General features: G+C 38.3%; 1 protein-coding gene across 2 annotated transcripts in view; it reads right to left on the bottom strand.

Moving 5' to 3' along the window:
* Nucleotides 1–2,017: 2,017 nt before the first annotated feature.
* The window catches only part of LOC306849213 (semaphorin-3B-like), a 31,786-nt gene continuing 12,604 nt past the window's right edge, over nucleotides 2,018–21,199 (bottom strand). Inside the window, exons 2-18 of one of the 2 annotated variants that reach the window (XM_079384090.1) lie at nucleotides 15,269–15,548; nucleotides 15,024–15,181; nucleotides 13,810–13,872; nucleotides 9,138–9,257; nucleotides 8,950–9,043; nucleotides 8,742–8,861; nucleotides 7,550–7,692; nucleotides 7,320–7,434; nucleotides 7,147–7,216; nucleotides 6,459–6,603; nucleotides 5,963–6,182; nucleotides 5,784–5,872; nucleotides 4,971–5,012; nucleotides 4,721–4,878; nucleotides 4,446–4,501; nucleotides 3,670–3,809; nucleotides 2,018–3,434 (exon numbers count right to left, since the gene is read on the bottom strand). In XM_079384090.1, the coding sequence (XP_079240216.1) occupies nucleotides 2,949–3,434; nucleotides 3,670–3,809; nucleotides 4,446–4,501; nucleotides 4,721–4,878; nucleotides 4,971–5,012; nucleotides 5,784–5,872; nucleotides 5,963–6,182; nucleotides 6,459–6,603; nucleotides 7,147–7,216; nucleotides 7,320–7,434; nucleotides 7,550–7,692; nucleotides 8,742–8,861; nucleotides 8,950–9,043; nucleotides 9,138–9,257; nucleotides 13,810–13,872; nucleotides 15,024–15,181; nucleotides 15,269–15,386 (2,337 nt within the window). In that variant the 5' untranslated portion in view covers nucleotides 15,387–15,548 and the 3' untranslated portion in view covers nucleotides 2,018–2,948. Of the gene's footprint in view, nucleotides 3,435–3,669; nucleotides 3,810–4,445; nucleotides 4,502–4,720; nucleotides 4,879–4,970; nucleotides 5,013–5,783; nucleotides 5,873–5,962; nucleotides 6,183–6,458; nucleotides 6,604–7,146; nucleotides 7,217–7,319; nucleotides 7,435–7,549; nucleotides 7,693–8,741; nucleotides 8,862–8,949; nucleotides 9,044–9,137; nucleotides 9,258–13,809; nucleotides 13,873–15,023; nucleotides 15,182–15,268; nucleotides 15,549–21,199 lie in introns of those variants that run through there. The other variant, XM_079384091.1, reaches the window with a different exon arrangement.

Raw genomic sequence — 21,199 nt, 5'->3', positions numbered from 1 at the left:
TCCTGCTCTGGTCTGATCCGAAAAGAAACGAAAAAGGATTATGTGCAAGAATCTATAGGTGAGTCAGTGAGAAGATCTGTTGACCCTACTTTCTTAAGTCAACACCTCTAATGAGAGTCTGAGAGGTTAAGGAGTTTAATGAAGGGTTAATTAACACTAATTGGCATCATTAATCATTACACTGTCACAGAAAGAGACGTTACCAGTTAGCAGACAGAATGGAAAATGAGTGGCAAGTAGCCATGTTTTATATTGTCTTTATAGCTTATTCAATAATACAGTCACCTTCATTCTTCTCTCTATGTTGTTTTATTTTTCTGGGCAATAATGTGGAAATGTTCAACACGTTTCCTCACTTCTTTTTTTTTTAATTCTACTTTATTTTTTACTTGTAAAAATAATCGTACCCAATGAAATATTCTGTTCCAAGTGTGAAACACACAGCACAGCAGCGCACTCGAGTGGTGAGATCGCACTACTGCATACAATGTTTTTCTCAATTTTCTTTTTCTTCAATTCCCACTCTTGCTCTATCAAACATAAAACTGAGGAGTTATTTTTAGGTAACTGTATGGTTTATTGTGTTAATCGTTTACAGTCTGATGCAACAATCCACAGAGAAAATACTCATGGAATATACAGTGTTCACGTCAACTTTGGCCTTCGACCTTTGACTTGTCCACAAAATGCATCTCACACTTTTCCCCAATGAACAGAAATCCTAATATTTCATGGCACAAACACACAGAGCCTCTTTCACATTGAGACACACATAGCCTACACCCGCTTTTTTCTTACACTCTCTCTCTCTAAAGCTGAGAAGCGTCACAAAGAAAAGAAAATCAGATGAATTTGAAATGCTGTTTGAATAGTCTTTTAAATGACCCAAATTACCTTCGAATTATGTTAGGTCTTTAAATATGTATTCAAAAGAAGGGAACGGATTTCAAAATATACACACAAGGATGTTCTCATATTCTCCTCTATCAAAATTGACATTACACATGTAGGTCAGGTTCATCACAAACCACCACAACACATTAGCTTATCGAGCCATAAATATATGCTGAAACACCAGATAATCTTGCAGGACAGTTTTAAAACATGGTCTTTCCATTGTATAAAAAACGCTCATCAAGACGTTTTAAGTCATGCAAAAATAACCATTAAGTACAACTTTTAGAAAACTGATATAAATACTACCACATGATAATCCACCAGTTCCGCTCAAAACATTCTTACATCCATTTAAAAATGAATCAGGATTGATTATTTTACAGTGCCACGTTTCTCTCACCCTCGACACAGCAGAAACCACAAATACCCACAAACACCAGAAGAGGGCGCTCAGACCAAGAGACTCTCCTGAGCACCATCCGTTTACCTTGCTGACCACCATAGAGTCCAAAATACGCGTTCTTCTGTGTTGCGACTATGACTAAAGTAGCCTAACTATGGTATTTTGTGCAGAAAAATTACCACGGTAAATTTATAGAATGTGTCTGGCTCGCTCCCATACCGCTTTTGCAACGCAATAAAAATAATAAACAATGAATTTGGCTTCGAACGTTTGTAAACATGCATTTGCCGACAAATTCATCACTGCTATTTTCAAAAGACAGAAAGATTCAACGAAAAATAAATGGACCGGCTAGACTCTTTGAATGTGTTAAATTAAATATCCATCTGAAATGTCAGAGTGAGAGCTAAAGACATTTTTCTTGGGTATTTTTTCTGGTTTCTTCTCTTCAGAGAAGACCTTGGATCTGTGTTTCCTGATTTAACCCATTATCTAGCATACATAATACATGAGCTGTGGTCTTACAGTATATGATGCTCACAGAACACCTTTTTTTTCTACGGTGAATATATATGGTAGAGCTGTATAAGAAGCATGTAAATCACTCTTACACAGACACACACACACACACACACACACACACACACACACACACACATATATATATATATATATATATATATATATATAAAACTCTTCTGACTTTTTTTTTTTTTTAATTTCAACAGGTTAGTTTTAAGTTTAGACCTAAAAGTGTCTAAAAGAGTTTTTCCTCACCTGGTCTCAGACCATGCTACCCATAATGCCCCTGTGCATTCTCATACAACACATAAGAACACCTGAAACAACTTAGTAACTCAAAATAACTCACCTTTGTTACTTTACAGAACTGCCAGAAATGTAATGCTCACTGAACCCTTTATGCTTACAAGGTATATAATTACCGTCAAATGAAAAAAAACATTTACTTAAACACTCTTACACCTTACCAGATCACAAATGTACAGTTTTTCTCCTTTTTGATCTTTTGTTTGCTTGCAATATTGTGTTTTAAGTCTTCAAGCAGTGAAAGAAGAGTGATGATGTTCATATGGTGCTGGTGAGTCAAGGGTCTGTGATGTCTCTGTTTTAGGGCCAAAGTGAGAGAAGAAACTAATCTAAGAACACGTTGCACAAACACCAAGATGAAAACAAAGAAGAGTATGCATGGATTTACTCAATGTGTGTCCACAAGAGCCTCTTTTTACGCAGCGCATGCATGTCTTTGTATCTTCAATTTCCGATCAAAGCTTGTCCTGTTACAATTCAAAGGGATTTTTTGGGGATTTTGGACCTCTCGAGTTTGTGTTAGTATTCAGATGGATGGAGTTTGGGTTTCTGGATAACCATCAGGAGTAATAGATGCTGGCGGGAGCGGGATTGGGGTCGTGGGGGCACTAGATTGAGTCTTCAGACTGGAGATGAGGGCAATAGAGTATATAGAGACTAATAACAGGCAGTGGAGTGTCGTCACAGGGGTAATAAGAAGCAGAACAGGCGATAAACAGTCACTGAATGAGATGCTGTGTGAGAATCTGTCCACCTCCAGTGGTTTTTGCTCTTTCTTTCTGTCTCTAAGTCTCTTTCTTACTCCGTCTCTCATCCCTCGCTACTCTCCCGCACTCCGCGGCGCTCTGGGGGCGGGTCTCCCATCGTGCGTTCTGCGATTTCGCCCTTTCCTCACTTCCTTCAGGTGCTTCCACTTTTTAGAGTGCAGTGGGTCATGAACCGGTGCCTCATTGGCTGGGTCTGGAGCACTCTTCCCTGATAGGCTGTGCTTGCGTGACCAAACTTGCTCGCAGATCTGGTCGACTGTGTTTAAGTTTGGGTGATCCACCAACTGCATGAAGTCCCTGTACCACAGTTTTTGATTGATGGACTGCCCATGATTAGCGTGGGAGTGGGTGGGGCTGCGAGGGATAGGAGCTGAGGGGGCGGAGCCAGCCGAAGGCAAAATCTCCAGCGTGATCGCAAGGAGGGTCTGTGTGAATCCATGTTCCATCGCATGACACTGATACATGCCACTGTCTCTACGCACTGCTCGCCTTAGTAACAGGCCTCGCTCGGTCTGCAAAACACGGTCATCTAGACGAACCTGCAATTACACCCACACACAAAAACACACACACACACATACACACACACACACACACACACACACAAAATAATTGCATCAACTATCGGTTATAACCAACTGATAAGAGAGAGAATGAAAGTTTTTAATTTAAATGAAGACACACATTTATCATCTCTTATCAATGCCGTCTATATCCGTCTTTCCCATAATAACCCCACATATCTGCCCCAGCCTGCTCTCTCCTCTCTCTCACCTCCTCCCGTGGGTTTTCCGGGTGCCTCTGATAGGTCCATGTAATCTGGGCCTGTAGTGATTTCGGGATGCATTCCAGGAAGGAGCTGCTTCCATCCACAGCATATAGCCTCTTCTCCAGAACACGCTGCTTCTGATGGTCTGCAAAACATCGCAATGTATAAAACATTCAGATAAGAGATTAGACAATCTGGTTACTCATAATAGATCGAACTCTGAAATTTATGAACTGCATAGGCTCAATAATGTGTATAATGCACTGATATTAATATTCTGGCCAATAGCAATAAGACAATTATTTTAATGTTATATTGACAATATTAAAATGTTATACTTATTTTTTTTCTAGAATGCATCATGAAAACTAAAATCAACCTGACATTAATAAAGTCAGGGTTGTATTTTCTTTTACATTTATCTTGAGAAGATGTCATGCAACCCTTTCTTTGTTGGCCTTTGCATTTAGCATTTTATATTTTATTACATAGAGTACTGCTCAAAAGTTTGGGGGTTGGAAGACTTTTCAATTTTTTTGAAAGAAGTAACTTGTGCACAGCAAAACTGCATTTATTTGATCAAAGATACAATAAAAGTGTAATACAGTGAAATATTATTGCAACTGTTGTCTTTTTTAATATATTTAATAGAATTTAATATAAATGTATTCCTGTGATGGAAAATCTGAATTTTCAGCAGCCATTACAGTACAGTTCTACAGTGTCACGTTCCTTCAGAAATCATTCTAACATGCTGATTTGCTGTTTGAAAAACACGTACCTCCTGAGCAGAGTGCATTAGGATCCCCATTCCTCACATCCTGACGCCGGAACCTCCTACACACATCAATACACATACACACAAACATATTAAAAAGCCTTAGCATAACATATTCCTCAGGTCTGACTGTGCAAATACAGTGGCGTACAATAGTCGGAGACCAGTAGTAAAAATGTGTCTATTTTGAATTTTGAATGTGGTCACAGAATTTTAGACTCCACTATACAACGTGTATGAACAAAGCCATGTAATAACCAGTATGACTGAAGCTGTACCTCTTTGTGTTTGGCAGGTAGCGTGTGCAGGTGTGTCCGTCCCAGGCGCAGTACGGATCTCGAGCCAGACAGCACTCGGCACAAGCTTTACCGTACATACTGCAGCGGTGCAGAGGCACCTGGACAACACCTGTGTCTGAGCCAACATACAGCTGTTGCTGTGGAGAGAGAGAAAATCATCACATGATTTACTAACACGCTGCTTTCATGTGTTTCTGTAATGCTGTTTAAAAATAGCTCTCATTCTCACCCGTTTAGAGGAAATCTGCATGCTGATAATAGATGAAGAATCCTGCAACAAGAACAGTTGGTTTCACAGATGTTTCATTTTAATTATAAATGTATAATTATATTCTTTAAATGTAAAGTGAATCATAATTGCTAACTTAAAATAATAAAACATAAAAAACAACCTTTTTGCAGTTTTAGCAAACTAACAAAAACATTATAACATTATAAAACATAAACATTATAGTATAAGAAGACCTTTTTCCCAGCTGCGATTTGTATTTTAAATAGGATTTTAAAATGAATTTATATATTAATATAGTTGTGTGTTTTTTAGGGGTTGTATGTAATGTGTTGCTGTGTGTTTGAGCCTTTTGTCTAAAGACAATTTTCTACCCCCATTGGGTAGACAATAAAGCTTTTTGAATTGAATTGAATTATTTAAACAATTAATTTAATTATAGTTTATTTATTTTTAGCCATATGAGGACATCACTAAATGGAGGTTTTAGCTCACATCTGTTCGCAAATTTGTCCCCAAAGTAAACACACACACACACACACACGCATGCACGCACGCACACACACACACACGCACACACACTGGCTTCCATCTTTTGTGGGGACTCTCCATAGGCGTAATGGTTTTATACTGTAAAAGCCATATGTTCTATCGCCCTACACCTAAACCTACCCCTCACAAATACACTCCATTCTTTGTGATTTATAAGCTTGTTTCCTGATGGGGACCAAAAAATGTCCCGGCAAGGTCAAAATTTCCTGGTATTACACACACACACATACACACACACAGACAAATACACACTGCTCTCACCTTAAAGACCTGAATCTCTTCTAGCAGAAGCTCTGTGTTACTCCAGCTTCCTTTGGGCACAGAGATCACCTTCAGCACTGAGCCGACATCTGCAGAGAGACACAGTGCCACAACTTTAACCAGTGCCACAACCAGTAAAGACAGTTTAGTGTTTCACCAATGTTCAGTCAATATTATACCTGTCCCGATGAACATTACATCGTAGTGTCCATCAGCTGCGTTGACGCGGTCTACAGTAATCTGAGTGAAGGTGTATGGTATTCCAGTGCGCAGGAACAGCGGCCGGCCTCCCAGTGGAGTGACTGGATTAAACATTAATGGATGGTGCCTTGCAAACTGGATTACGTTATCAGGGAAACCTTTAGTGGACTCAAAACTCCCAAACGTTTTACTGGGACACTGTGGAAGAGAGAAAGAGTTATCAGTAGAATCCTGAAACCCAATCCGTTTACGTTATCAACATTCTACGCAGGTCAGCAAGTCCATAACTATGACCAATCTACATCTACTTTTACTTTACTAACATTTAAAAAAACTCATTTATATTCCCACAAACTCATGGATCATGGATTCCTCACAATAAGCAGCACAACTTTCAAAAACATAAAAATTTTACCGACCTCAAACTTTTGAAATATTGTTTATAAATGTGAGATGTAAGGAAACTTTTCTTACCATGCCTGGCCGTGGGTACGGCACTTTACCCTGGAATGGAACCCACTGATAATTGGGTCCCTCTTTATGGGCAAAAGGTCCTAAAAATGCCCGGCGAATGTCATTCATGGTGTAGAGACACACTGCAGAACCTTGAAATACACTACTGTAAGACACAAACACACGTTTCAGTACAGGGACATACAAGTGACTACACAAATGCTGAGATCAGGTATTTTGGCCAACTTTTTATTATTAAAATGTCCAATTTACCTAAATTCACCCTAAATGTTTTAATTGAAATATTGTTTATTATTTCAAAATAGAGTGATGACATACAGTAAATGTAAATACTTCTATACAATCCATTATTTAAATAATTATTTAAATGCACAATTCACCCCAAAAAAAGAAAGAAAATTCAGTCATCATGCCATTATTGTTATGACTTACTTTCTTCTGAGGAACAAAAAAGGAGATATTTTGATTAATTGCTTTTTTTTTTCATGTGAAAGTTCAATTCGGGGAAAGTTCAATTACTTTCAAAAAAAGAAAAAAAAAAAAAAACATTTAGCTAAATATTTATTTTTGTGTTCTACAAAAAAAGTCGAACAAGTTTGTAACGACATGAAGATTAGTAAACTAATACAGAATTTAACTTTTTGGGGTGAGCTAAGCCTTTAACCCACACCCTTTGATGAACTCTGACCTTGAGGTGGTAAAGACGGTGTAGATCAGCGGGTTCTTTCGGTCACGGGTCTGCAGCAGGAATACATCCCCTAAAGGTCCGGACAAAGGTCAGACAGCAATGAAATGCAACTGCCAGCTATAACAGCATAATTTAAGCCTAGTGTCTGTGTGTGTGAGAGATAAAGTTCTTACTAAGTTCATCAAAATGTGTTTCAGTGCCATCATTGCCTGGTACAGAACACACAAGACGAGCCTTGAGAAATGTCGTCCACTTATTTACTAGACTGCGCTGTCCTCCCATATCATTCTGTAAAAAACAAACAAAAAACACATAAATTCAAATCAAAATGATAAACTGCAGCCAATGGCTATAAGGCTTAGTAAAAATATATAAAACAGGGCTGATAAATCCTGCTCCTAACCCTGCAGAGCTGACCAATCCGGGAATATGTAACCTTCCCAAATCCCTGAGCTTCTACAGCAGTTTCTCTGAAGAAGAAGAAGACTTTATCATCGTCAGGATTCTCACTCTCTGGAACACCAAATGCCGCAATAAACTTGGGCTCTGAAACACATTATCATAGGGCTCAGTGTCATACAAAAACAGAAAAACAAAGATGCATCTAAACACATGGCTAAATGACAAATAAGAGTGTGCAAGATAAAGAAAAGGAGGAGGAAAAAAATGCATGTGGGATATCCTTTCTATGATATCATTTTCTTTTTTTCTGCATGTTGGTTAAACCACATGATGTTAATTTGGCTTTAAAATATTTGTGTTTTGAAGTGCCCCTATTATGGATTTTTGAAAATGACCTTTCATGCTGTGTGTATCACAGCTCTAAGTGAATGAAAACATCCTGCAAAGTTTTAAATCTGAGAGTGCACCGTGTATAAAGTCATTGTCTCTCAAAAGAAAGAGTCGACTCTGAAACACTGAAACAAGTTGTTTTTAAAATGAATCCCAAGCCGTTTCATGCTGACGTCAACAGGACACATTAGCATATTGCCCGCCCACTTGTTGATCTTTTTGCATTGGTCTGAATGAAAATGCAAATTCATTCTTTGCCACTAGTTGCGGCTTTTGGAGCAGTAAAATGTTTCCCCAGTAACGCTGTACACAAAGCAGCACTGCGCTCACAAACACTGCTTTACCAGGCATTGCAGGCTTGATTAAATGAAAATGAGACCAATCGGACCAATCACCGCAGATCAGCGTCACACAAAGGAGGGGTTTAGAAAAATGAATCATTGAGCGAATCGTTTGGGAGTCGTTGAGCAAGTAAGGTAAAAATAAATTCATATTATAAGACAATGAAAGTGTTTTTTGATCTTGCATGCATGTCAACCTGTTTTTGGGGACTCCCAAAACCAAAATATGAACCTTTCATAACCCATAATAGGGGCACTTTAAAAATAATAATAGAAGATTAAAATAAGCAATATAAAAATGTTTTCTTTTCAAGATTTTTATTCTTTTAATGAGGACTTTTTTCTGTCATGATATCAGGGCAATTGTATCACCCTAATTTTTTTGACTTCATGCAAAAACAAAAAACAAAAAACTAAACATGCCTAATTTTGTCTAAGATACTCTCTCATACACATACATACCATTAAGCCAGCGAGAATCGTGCTGTTCTGTTCGTATGGAGGGCCTTTGTCCCATGCTGCGAAAGATTGTAAAGTCCCGTCCCATCAAATCAGTGGCCACACCTGCATAAAGCTCATCACCTATGTGATGATGTAGAAATGGTTACTGTTTAGACATGATGTAACAGCATTTAAATGGAAGACAGAAGGCTGAACAGTGGGAACTAACCAATTAGAACAGATGCTGATGTGTGGCGTGGGTCGTATGGGCTTTTTCCTTTTCCATCTTCTGCCATAGAGGGGTCGATTCTAAACACATGATCCTAAAGAGAAAAAGGAAAACAATGTAGTGCAATTGGCCAACTGCCGTATATCACACAAACTCATTCACACGCATCCAAACGCTCACACGCTTACCTCTATCTTCTGTCCCACCTCCACATAAGCACAGGTGGGGTGGAAAGCCCCTGTCCCGCAGGCGTACAGGTGAGTCCGATTATAGTGGTGTAACACTTTCACATAGTTTACGCAGTCCGTCTGCAACACACGCACGCACATATTTTACATACTTTCACCAGTTCATCTGTCAGGCAGGGAAACTGTCAACATCTGGATTGACTATCAATAGCTCAGAGCCAAAGTCAGACACAAAAACATACACACATATTTTTCAGTTTGTCTCTTAAGGGACAAGATCAGAAATGAAACGTCATTGTGTTACGTATCCTAGACGACGTTTGACACGGGCGCTGACCTTTCCCTGCTCGCTCTGATCCCGGAACTCTCTGTAATCTCTTGCACTCTCTCTTTCACACATGAAAACAAAGACACGTTGACTGTTCAACTGACACACATGGACACATACAGTCTCTCTGTTTCTCTTTTCCTTTGTGAATGTGCTCGCTGGAGCATGCCACATTTCCCAGAGTGCCTGGAATCACTACGACAACATGAGGGAGCGGGAACATCCGGATTCCAGGGTAGAGGGAGAGGATGCAGGGATGAAGAGCGAAAGAGAGGAATGTGGAAGAGAAGAGACGACATGACATGAGACGTGAAAAGACGAGATGAGACAAGAGTGAGATGAGAGGATATAACCAGAGCAGAGAAGAATTGAGATGAGCAACAGACAATCAGAGATAACCAAAGACAGCAAGAGACTAGATGAAAGGACTAGAGAAACAAGAAGACCATAACAAGACAAGAAGAAGAGAGGAGAAGAGACGACTTGAGACAAGAAGAGAAAAGATGAACGGAGAGGATTTGAAACAAGGAAAGAGCAACAAAGAAGAAATTAGACGAGATAACTAGTGAAGAGTCAAGATAAAACAAGGGTGTCAACTTGAACTTGACTTGAAACAAGAAGAGAAGGCTAAAGACAAAACCATGGAGGATGTAAGTCATGGAGAGACAACCAGAGACAAGATGACCAAAGACAGCAAGAAAAGAGATGACAGCAAAAGTGATCTGTGAGAAGAGAAGAGAAGAGAAGAGAAGAGAAGAGAAGAGAAGAGAAGAGAAGAGAAGAGAAGAGAAGAGAAGAGAAGAGAAGAGAAGAGAAGAGAAGAGAAGAGAAGAGAAGAGAAGAGAAGAGAAGAGAAGAGGGTTTGCTGTTTGGACTGTAATTATGCCTCACTCCATCTTTTCTCGCTGAGTAATTGTGGGCCTTCAGCAGCAGAATGAACCCTGAACTGAACATCTGTGCACAAAACACACACACACACACACACACACACACTGAACTTCAAATATTAGGCACTTCTCCTTTGGGTGCCAGGGGACAGTGTGGCACTGACACATTGTCCAATGAAGGACTGTCCCAAAGCAAATCAGTTAAAATATAATTTAATTAGATCTTCACTCAATGAATCTGTAATAAGACCAAACAGTATAGACAGAAAAAGTAAAACTGACCGTTTTACTTACATTTCTGTCTATACTGTTATTGTTATTGAAAGCAATATATTTCTAATCTGATTTCATCCAACAAATTGAATTCTGTATGGCAAAAACAAGGTATCTTAGTAGCCAGCATAATCATGCTAGATTAAAAGGTGTGTGTGTGTTTTGTGTAACCTCTCCACTACCTTTACAGAAAGATTGACGTGCCCTCCTGCCATGTTTAAACTCTGCACACAAACGCACACAGACACGCACATACACACACATACAGGGCTTGTGGAGAACAAAGGCCTCTCTTTGAGCTTAACACACCCTGTGAAGAGTGTGTGTATGTGTGTTGTACGGTGGGGGTGGCGGAATAGAATCATCGAAGACCAATTAAGTTGCTGACAAACTGTGTTTATACAGGAAGGGGTCTCTCCCTTTCTCTCTACCTTTCGTACACACACACACTAGGGCTTCTGTTTCGAGAGCTTTACAGCCCTCAATAAGGGAAGGACGTGTTAGGGGTGTGTGTGAGCATGTGTGTGTGTGTGTGCTGATGGACTCTTTGAAGTGAGCCTACGAGACAAAAAAGAAAGAAAGAAAGAGACACTGAGAGGGAAAGAAAGAGAGAGCACACAATAAAAGAAAAAGAGCTTTAAAATGAACAATGTCTCTCAGGAGGAATAAGCCGTATGTGTGTGAATTTCCTGCTGAAACGCGTGCGGTGAACTTTCAACTTTGACCTTTTATTAGCCTGATCATTGTATGATTATATGACTGTATGATTGTCCACATGTATTCAGAGAACATCTAGCATATACACTTCATTATTTTATTTGTGAGACATTGTTAAAATTAAAATTAATATAGTGAAGTGACATACTGCCAAGTATGGTGACCCATACTCGGAATTCGTGCTCTGCATTTAACCCATCCAACGTGCACACACACAGCAGTGAACACACACACACCGTGAACACACACCCGGAGCAGTGAGCAGCCATTTATGCTGCGGCGCCCGGGGAGCCGTTGGGGGTTCGGTGCCTTGCTTAAGGGCACCTCAGTCGTCCCCCCACCTACAATCCCTGCCGGCCCGAGACACGAACCCGCAACCTTTGGATTACGAGTCCGACTCTCTAACCATTAGGCCACAACTTCCCTAATATAATATAATGATAATGACTCAGAAATGATTTTATTGGAATTTAATTATTCACAAATAATCTTCCCCTCCATTTGTTGGCTAAAGAACTGCCAGGGGATCATTGAGTCAGTTCACTTTATTGAACTTGAGAATCAAATTGTGTGATTCATGTTGATCGTGTTGATCTGATTTATAAACCATTCACAATTCGGACTGATCTCACTGTAGAGCTCACTTAAACTATACTAGTCAACATTTGAAGTGAATCAAAACCTTTTATCAGAGTTGTCCTAAATCATAAAACCAAAATGCATTCTTGTCTTAGGACAACTTTGATGAACTTTTTTGATCCACTTCAAATGTTGACTACTGTACAATCTGTTCATTATGAAGATGTTGGTTGGCTTCAGAAGACTTGTAATATAGCACACAAGTCATATGGACCACTTTTTGATACTTTTATGATGCTTCTTGTTTTGTTTTCCCTCATTTTGGAGCTTAACAGATTTAGGCACTATGAACTGTGGTTGTATGACAGAGACTGAAAGACAAGGAGCGAGAAAGAAGTAGGACATAAAGACACTGAAAGACAGAGAGCGAGTTGCAGAGAAGTGAGTAAATTGAAAGCAATACCGAGTGAGAAATCAGGAGTTCAGACTGAGAGACTGAACAAAAGAGAGACAGCACAAGAAAGTGAAAGGTCAGGGGGAGAATCCCAAGGAAAATCTTAAGTCTTTATTCATGGAGGTCTGGTTCTCTCCCTGCCGTCCTGTACACACCTACATGTAATGAGGGTCAACCCACAGGTCAGTGCACTGAACAAAGTCTGTGTGTGTGTGTGTGTCAGTTCTCATTGTCAGCTGACCTCAGTCAGTTACCCACCACAGAATGAACCCCAACACACACACATTTTGAAGTTGCACAACCTTACACACCCTTTACAATAAAGAGAACATTCAGACAGACACAGTGTCCAAAAACATCCCACACATATCCGCTTAACACATCAGATAAAAATACATGTTACACTAAATACATGAACTATGACCTTTTCATAAACATGTTCAACATGTTACAATACGCAAGTATTAAAGGCACACTATACAAAAAATAAACTCCACTTACAAAAAGTACCATGGTGTTAGAATGTTTTTGGACACATTACCATGATAATACTATGCTGTTTTTGAAAGAAGTCTCTTATGCTCACCAAGGATGCATTCATTTAATCAAAAATACAGTAAAAACGGGAATATAGGAATATTGTGAAATATTATTACAATTTAAAATAACTGTTTTCTATTTAAATTTATTCTAAAATATAATTTATTCCTGTGATGGCATTGGCCATGCTAAATATTCAGCAGCTGCTACTCCAGTCTTTAGTGTCTCATGACCCTTCAGAAATCATTCCGATTTGGTGATAAAAAAATATTTCTTATTATTATAATCATCAATGTTGAAAACAGCTGCTTAATAGTTCTGTGAAAACCATGATACATTTTTCAGGCATTTATTTGAAAATAGAAAACTTTTATGATATTATAAAGTCTTTACTGTAACTTTTAATCAATTTACAGCATCTTCTAAATTTATATAAGTCTTACTTATATATTATTCTACTCTAAATCACTTTTATAGAGTCCTGACCAACCTATGAACCCTCAATATAAAAACATCAGATTTTAATCAGTAACACTTTCATCAAAAAACTAAAACTATTATTACAATATATAATGCTTAACAGATAAGCATACGTTTACCAGTATTATGAAACTTTTAAAAAACATTTTATATGTTTTGTAAATCTTCTTTGTGGGCTCTCTGAGGTATTCTCATTAACCCCACAGAACCCTGATTGAAATCTTTGTCTCTGCACTGATTTATGTCTGTTAATGTTGGAGCCGTTAGGAAGAGATGTTTGTGATAGCAGTGCTAATCGCCTGAGTGTGTGTGTTTGTGTATAAACAGCTCATAGGAGAGATGGTACTGATAGATGTGTAAACTGGGTATGTTGGTGACCACAAGACCACAAATCTGATTATGGCAGACACTCACATTGATGTCTTTCCCGGCCCAGTTGCACTCTTCTCTCCAATCAACAGGCGCTGGCCAGTAGATCTGAGAGAGACAGAGAGAGAGAGTCCAGAAGTGAGGAAGAGTTTTGGTTAAAGGTTAGGACTTTTGCAGGGTTAGACGTGTTCAGTAGCTTGAGGGACATTCTCTCCAAACCCCATCAGAGATAGAGTAAAAACACGTCCAGGGGCGATGCACACATGCACACACATCCGTACATATCCTCCCTTAACCGCCGCACCTGTGTGAGCTTGCGTGAGTCTAGAGCAGTACACAGTGACCGACAACTCTCACTCATCATTCTTTCTTTTTCCTTCCTAAAGAAATAAAAATCCATCATTCTGTCATCGGCATGTTGGCTTGGACCACCATAAATCATCTGGCATGACTTTAAAGGCTGATTAACTTTACACAAAATTAATGCTAAAGCTTCCTCACTGGATCTCTAGCACAAACGCATACACAATCTAATCATGTGTGGGTGGCACAAAATACAAGTGTAAATGGGCTATAAAAAATCCAATCTTGTTATTACTTCATTTGTTGTCAGCTATAAACACTGGGCTGCTTCCTTAAATTAAATGTATGACAGAGATATTAGAACACGAGTTAAATAAGCAAACATTCATAAGAATAAAATTACTAGTATTTTCTTCTTATTCCAATTTAAGAATAAAGCTAAAATATTTTGTATTCCAGAAAAAAAAAAAAAAGGGGGGGGGGGGGGGGGGGGGGGGTGAAGAAAATAACAAATCACGGTAAATTACCTCTAAAATTTAGAATAAATCACAAAAAGTCATATTTTTAATGAATTTACTGTATTGTCTTTTATTTTGGTATATAAAATATATCATTTAAATATAATTATATATATGATTATGATGATTATTACTGTATTACTATTATGTTATTATATACATAATTATATTGTAGAGTGTTTGTAATTAGAAGTACCTACTATACAATCAGCCATTTTATTCTTAAAATATTTGTGCATTTTGCAATTCTTAGAAAATTCTTAAAAACTGTTTTTTTCTGAAGAAGATTTGGGTGAATCTGTCCCCAGGTATATCAGCGAGTTATTTGTTTAAAATTTTATTCGCTGATGAGAGACATACAGTACAGTAGGGAAGTTGTTTCCTTCACACTTCCATTATGGATGAAGTAAGGAGTAAGGAGTAAGGAGTGTGCTGTACCTTCTGTTCCTGTTTGCTGATGTTGTTGAGACTGAGAGATAACAGAAAGTTGCGCGCTCCAACAAACAGCCGTCCCCTCTCCTCGTCCAATAGGAGAGCTCCAAAACAACATGAACGCTCCAAGTCAAACCGCTTAACGCCGTTAAACTGCTGGAGATCTGGAAGAAACATGAAAACAAGAGTTAAAAACTGAAACCTAAACACATGTATACAGATGTACATGTGATACAAGCCAGTTTCATCACCTTTATAAGACAGCTTCATCCGGGGTGAGGAAGATGAACTTCCTCTGGATGAAGCACTGATGCCAATCAGCCCAAGCAGGGCCAGCGAGCTGCACATCATCATCATCATCGTCATCATCTTCTGAGGAGGACCAGAACTTCTTATCAGCTATAAACCGCAGACAACTGCCACGCAGATGGTTGAACGGGATGCTGGTTTTCGTGGCAGCTGTTGCAGTGACGGCTCTGCTTGTTGTTACAGTGATGCTGTGGATGTGGAGTTTCCTTGCTACACTGAAAGCTGGACACCAGAACAACAACAAAAAAAGTGTTAGACTTTTAATCTCCTTTTCATAGCCACTATTCAGTCCTTACTGACCCCTTGCTCACCCACTCCTAGCTACAACACACAGTCTGATAATAGCCATGATATTTCAGATATGCCGCACACACACTGACACACACGCTTTATTTCAGTAGGAGATGGTCTAAAGCTACTGTCCTGTCTAAGATAAGAAGGGAGAAATCTGATCTTATATTCACACACACACACACACACACATTTATATATACGCTCACGCACACAGAACTGGTTGTCAAAGCATTCGGTCTTGTTGAGCCTTTCATTTGGTATTTTTATGTTCTGGTCCAGGTTCACTGAATGCCCAAGATCCACTCAGTCAGAACACTGTCCAGCTCTCATTTCAAACCAACAACATCTAATTGCTGACGTGTGTATCTGTATGTGTGTGTGTGCTTGCTTACTGCACTAGGTCATATTCAGCATGTGGAGGGTAAAGAAATTATAAATTCACTTTTTTTTTCATTTTTATCATTATATCATATCATTTTTTTCTACTTTTCTTTTTCTTAATATTTGTCTATACAATTGCACTGTCCTTGGAGCGGACCTGACTTACATTTCACTGCTGGTTATACTCTGTATAATTGTGTCGAATAAAAATCTTGAATCTTGAAATTAGAGGAGAGAACATAAGAGGAGCTGTCTGACTCAGTACTGTATCATTTTAACACATATCATTCAGACTTCCATTGAGATAAACTTCTGAGATTCGCAAGCTAAAACAGCAACCTCTTAGTCAAAACAGTCAGATAACTGAACACACTTTGACGCATTTACACACTTCTTGGTTTTAATCTTCTAACTTTATCTCATATTTTGGGTGTAAGACTGTGTGTGTGTGTATATCAGTTCAGTGTGTCAGATACTTTAAGAGGATTCTACTGTATATGTTTATTTTATACTGTTCTTTTTCTATTCAACCTCTACTTCAGCCAAAATGAAACATAGCAACTTTGTTTCTTCATGTCTTTCTGATGTTTAGGTGCTAGTAAAAGACAGATGCTGCTGTATTTATGTACAAATTATTACCTGTAAAATATTAAAAATGAGAGGGATCATAAAAATTGCATTTTGTTTTAGTTTAGTACTTCCCTAAATACGTTTTCACATAACAGACCTTTTTATATATCCCAAGTAACAACACACGATTCCAAATCAATATCAGTATGCATTTAAATTTAGAATAGTTTCATTTGTGTAAAATCATTATTTTGCTTTGTGGGCCATATGTAAACCAATTATGAGAAATAACTTATTTAGGGAAGTACTTTAAAATATACAAAAACTTATGATTACAACTCTACAAGAGTGTGGGTTTACTTAGCCATACTAAGTAAATCCCCAGAACTTAGAAAAAATCTGACAAAACATTGGTTATTTTTAAACAACAGAAATCTATTAGATTTTATATCAGATTTTTTTGCCAAGCCAACAGTCCTCACAATGAAAATGGCCTAAAATCTTCCTAAAGAACATGCAGAAAGGTTTGTGTTAGGCTTACGTTTAGAGTTAGACAACAGAAAATATCATTAGCTTGGCGTAAAAACAAATTAAATTAAAGGAAAGTCCCATTATGACAAAACAATGTGTGTGTTAGAAATGAAAAGAAAAAGAATGATGTGTTATAGGAGGAAGATAAAACAGGGGGATACATTTCAATTTTTTACATTTGTTACATCTCAAAAGCCCTTTAGCAACACACACCAATAATTTACATACCCATTTGCTGCAGTGTTGAATTTTAATAAGTGTTAGTGAGCATCATCAGTAAGATGAGAGGAGACCTACTGACTCCACCGAATATAGATTTTACCCACACACACACACACACACACATACACAGTTTTACAGCACTGCTAAAATGTACAGAATCCTGAAAAACTACTATCCTCCAGCGTCTTGATTTTTGTATTTATTTTACACAGAGTAACAAATATAGCAGCATCCTAAACCAAATATAAAAAGTGCTTTGTTCTTTCTTCCTCTCTTTCTATTTCTATTGCTGTGAATAATGGAACTATTCACACTGGCAGACAGCAGAAGTCTCATAATAAAACGCACAAGCACACGCACACACACACACACACACACACACACACACACACACACACACACACACACATCCCTCTGTCTATAGAACTGTCACACTGATTAGCTGTGCTAATTTACTATAAACACAGTTAATATGAGGTACTGCAGGACCGTGTGTGTGTGAGAAAGACACACACATTCAAGTACATCCAGCAAGGTTCACACCCCCCATCCTAGGAGATTTATACAAGAGTAGAGCAGAAAAGTGCATCCCAGCGCCCTTCACATCTCTTTAAGCAAAGAGGCTGTGCCAACGCAGCAAATCGTTCATCATCATTACAGCCAAGGCTGGAGCAGGACACGTTCGCACACACATACACACACAGAGGAAGACTACTCCACAGGCCTTAAAACCAGACTAAATGCTGCTGAGCCCCAAATAAACAAACAATAATTAACCTTAAGACCTTAATGCCACAATGACAACACCAAACAAAACAAACCAAACTAGAGAGAGAGAAAGAAAGAGAGAAGGAGGTAACTGTGTCATAAGCCTCTCAGTGCGAGATCCTGAAGAGAGAAAACGAGTGTGAGAGAGAGAGAGTGAAAGAGAAGAGGAGAAAGGAGTCGATTGTTCTGCTTAGCGGCTCCTCTGGACTGAGACCAACTGTCAGAACCTCGAGTAAGGGAGCGAAAGAGAAAAGAAAGATTGAAACGCGTGAGGAAAGACCTTTGCTCACATGCAGGGGGAAATAAAGGGGTAGTTCACACAAAAAAATTTATTCTGCCAACAATATCTCACCCTCATGCTTTTCAAAACCTGTACGACCTTATGAGAGTTCATGAGAAAAGTCGAGATACCTGATTCATTTACTGTTCTTCTGAATCAGATCTTTTCAATGAGTCAGTTGATTCTATATACAAAACCAATATAAATGGCTGAATTATTCAAAAAATCAGTGAATGAATTTTGGTCTGCTCTCACATTAAATTATTGTATGGCCTCAGGTGACTTAGAATACAGTGCACAAGTTGTATGAACTACTTTCATGACAGTCATCTTTATTTATATAACTCTTTATACAATACTGATTGTGTCAAGGCAGCTTTACAGCTTTACAGTGTCAACAGGAAATGATACTGACATGGTGCTTCTAATTTCGAAGTCCTTAGTTTAAAAGCTCCAGTATTACAGATTAATTGTTTGGAAAAAAGGGTCTAGCACAGTTTTTGGGTTTTGAGAAAGAAAGAAATGACAGCATGAGTAAACAATAACAGACTTTTTGTTTTCAGGTGAACTATTCCTTAACAAACTTAACCAAAAGTTGTTCTTTTTTAGGAGAGACCAAAGAGAAATGTCATTCTTTGTTAAGCGTTTTCAGTCTTTGGACTGAAAAGAAACAACCCACCTTGCTGACTTTTCTTCTGTGTTTCGGGCTTTGTAGGTCCAACAAGGGCAAGCTGGCACACTAACATGAGTTCCTCTCCTCTCTGTAGTCTATGTGTCTCTCTCTTTCTCTCTCTCTCTCTCTCTCTCTCTCTCTCTCTCTCTCTCTCTCAGGTACATAGATGTGAACATAAAACTGCTCCAAACTCTCTTGCTTTAGATCAAGTACTACACTCTTTGAGATAAAACTTTGTATACACATAACAAAGACAGACACAAATCCCTTCAAATGGAGTCCAGAGAATGAATTTGGCGGCTCTTAGCCCTGTCAGAAGTGAAACAGCATGTTTCAGCATGTGTGTGTGTGTGTCAGACTGCAGTGATCTCCCAAATGGAAACCATCACAGAAATTACAATGGTTTCCATTAAAATACCATTATAAACCATTAGCTTTTTCCAGTAAAACCATTACAAAATTACTTTTTGTAGTGTGTTTTGGGCATTTTTCCAAAAGGATTTAACATCCCACCAATAGAATCCATCACATACCAGTAGACACCATTCCATTAAAACCAATACAATTCCCATTATAACCATTAAATCCATTACATTTTCTATTGTGTTTTGGGCAGGGTTCTATTGTTTTTTTTAGCAGGGTTATTGAGAGAACCTCTGCAACTGCATAACACTCCAAACACTTCACTACTGTATCTGCATAGCAACACCCTGCCAGCCTCCCAGAACACCCAAGAAACTATATAGAAAACCATCTAAAGGAAACTTTCTTGCAATTGTATAAAAACCACCCACAACACTCTAGCGACCACCTAGAAATGCCCTTGCATCAGCATAGAAAGCAATGCACTACAAACCCACACTTTAGTAACCACTTAGCAACACCCTGGCAACCATCCACTACCTTTTTTAAAGTAAAAAAATTTAAAAAATCTACTTAGGATTACTATTATAAACAATATATAGAGCCTCACTCTTCAAATGATAATTGTAATGTTTTGTACAATATCATAATACCAATGCCAAACACACACACACACACACACACACACATATACACACACACACACACTTTTTGTGTTTGGCAAGGATCCATGGTTGCGGGGCTCTGTGCAAACACTTCTGAAGGGTTGACGACTTAAAGGACAAAAAGAGGTATTCTCTCTTTTTCTCTCTCTGTCTATCTCTGTCCTAGATATTAGTGCTCCTTAACCCCAGTCTAGTTTTCTGATTACCATGGTAACGCTGGGTATGTGTGTGTTGCTGTATAATCTTTAAAGTCTATTAAACACTTTACACCCCTCAAGTTCAAGAGGTACTCTGATACCGTATTCAAAGACTACAGATGTGTGTGTTAGAGTAGGTGTGTGTGGACACAGACAATGTACTGATAATGTGTTGTTTCTGGGGTAGAGTTTGTAGGATCAGCTGTGTAAAAAAGGCAATAGAGTGGTGAGCTTTTACTGTGGTTTAATCAGAAAGTACCCCTGTAAAACAACAGAAGATGTCATTTCAATACGTTTGGCAATAAACGAGGGGTGTTTCTCTAATAAATGTTGAATAGCAGACACAGACACACACTGGAGTTCAGAAAGTTGTAAACTCTTGTCCCTTACCGCAACATCCCACGATTTCAACAAATGAGCATTACGTCAGCATGATAAGCTGATGTCAATAACAGCTGATGCATCACATTAGATTCACTGCTTGTTAAGGGACTAGTTCTTTCTGTGAGCACTTTTCTCTTATGTAATGCAGAAAGTGATGCAATTTCAGCTCCAGTGTACAGGCAGTTTTGCCTCTTTGGACTATAAAATAAAATCTCTTAAAACACACTTTTCACATTTTCAATACTTAATTTAATTTATCCACTGAACATGTCCAACTTCTGCATCACAGGAAAATTGCACTGTTTTTCTGAAAATTCCAACTAGTGTCCTTTTCCTCATATCTCAAATAATGTGTTTAATCATATTTTGTGACGCAAATAACAGTAATATCAATGACAATTATAATATAAAACAATAAATAAAAAATTACAGATTATTTTGTTTTCACAGCTAGCTTTTTTAAGTCCAAAATTAACAATTAAATAACGTTTTAACAGTATTTCAATCATTTTAGAAATGACAATATTTGGTTTATTTAGTGATAT

The sequence above is a fragment of the Barbus barbus genome, assembly GCF_936440315.1.
Source record: "Barbus barbus genome assembly, chromosome: 29".
NCBI lineage: Eukaryota > Metazoa > Chordata > Actinopteri > Cypriniformes > Cyprinidae > Barbus > Barbus barbus.
Note: the sequence above shows the minus strand (reverse complement) of the source record. Positions and strands in the feature narration are given on the sequence as shown.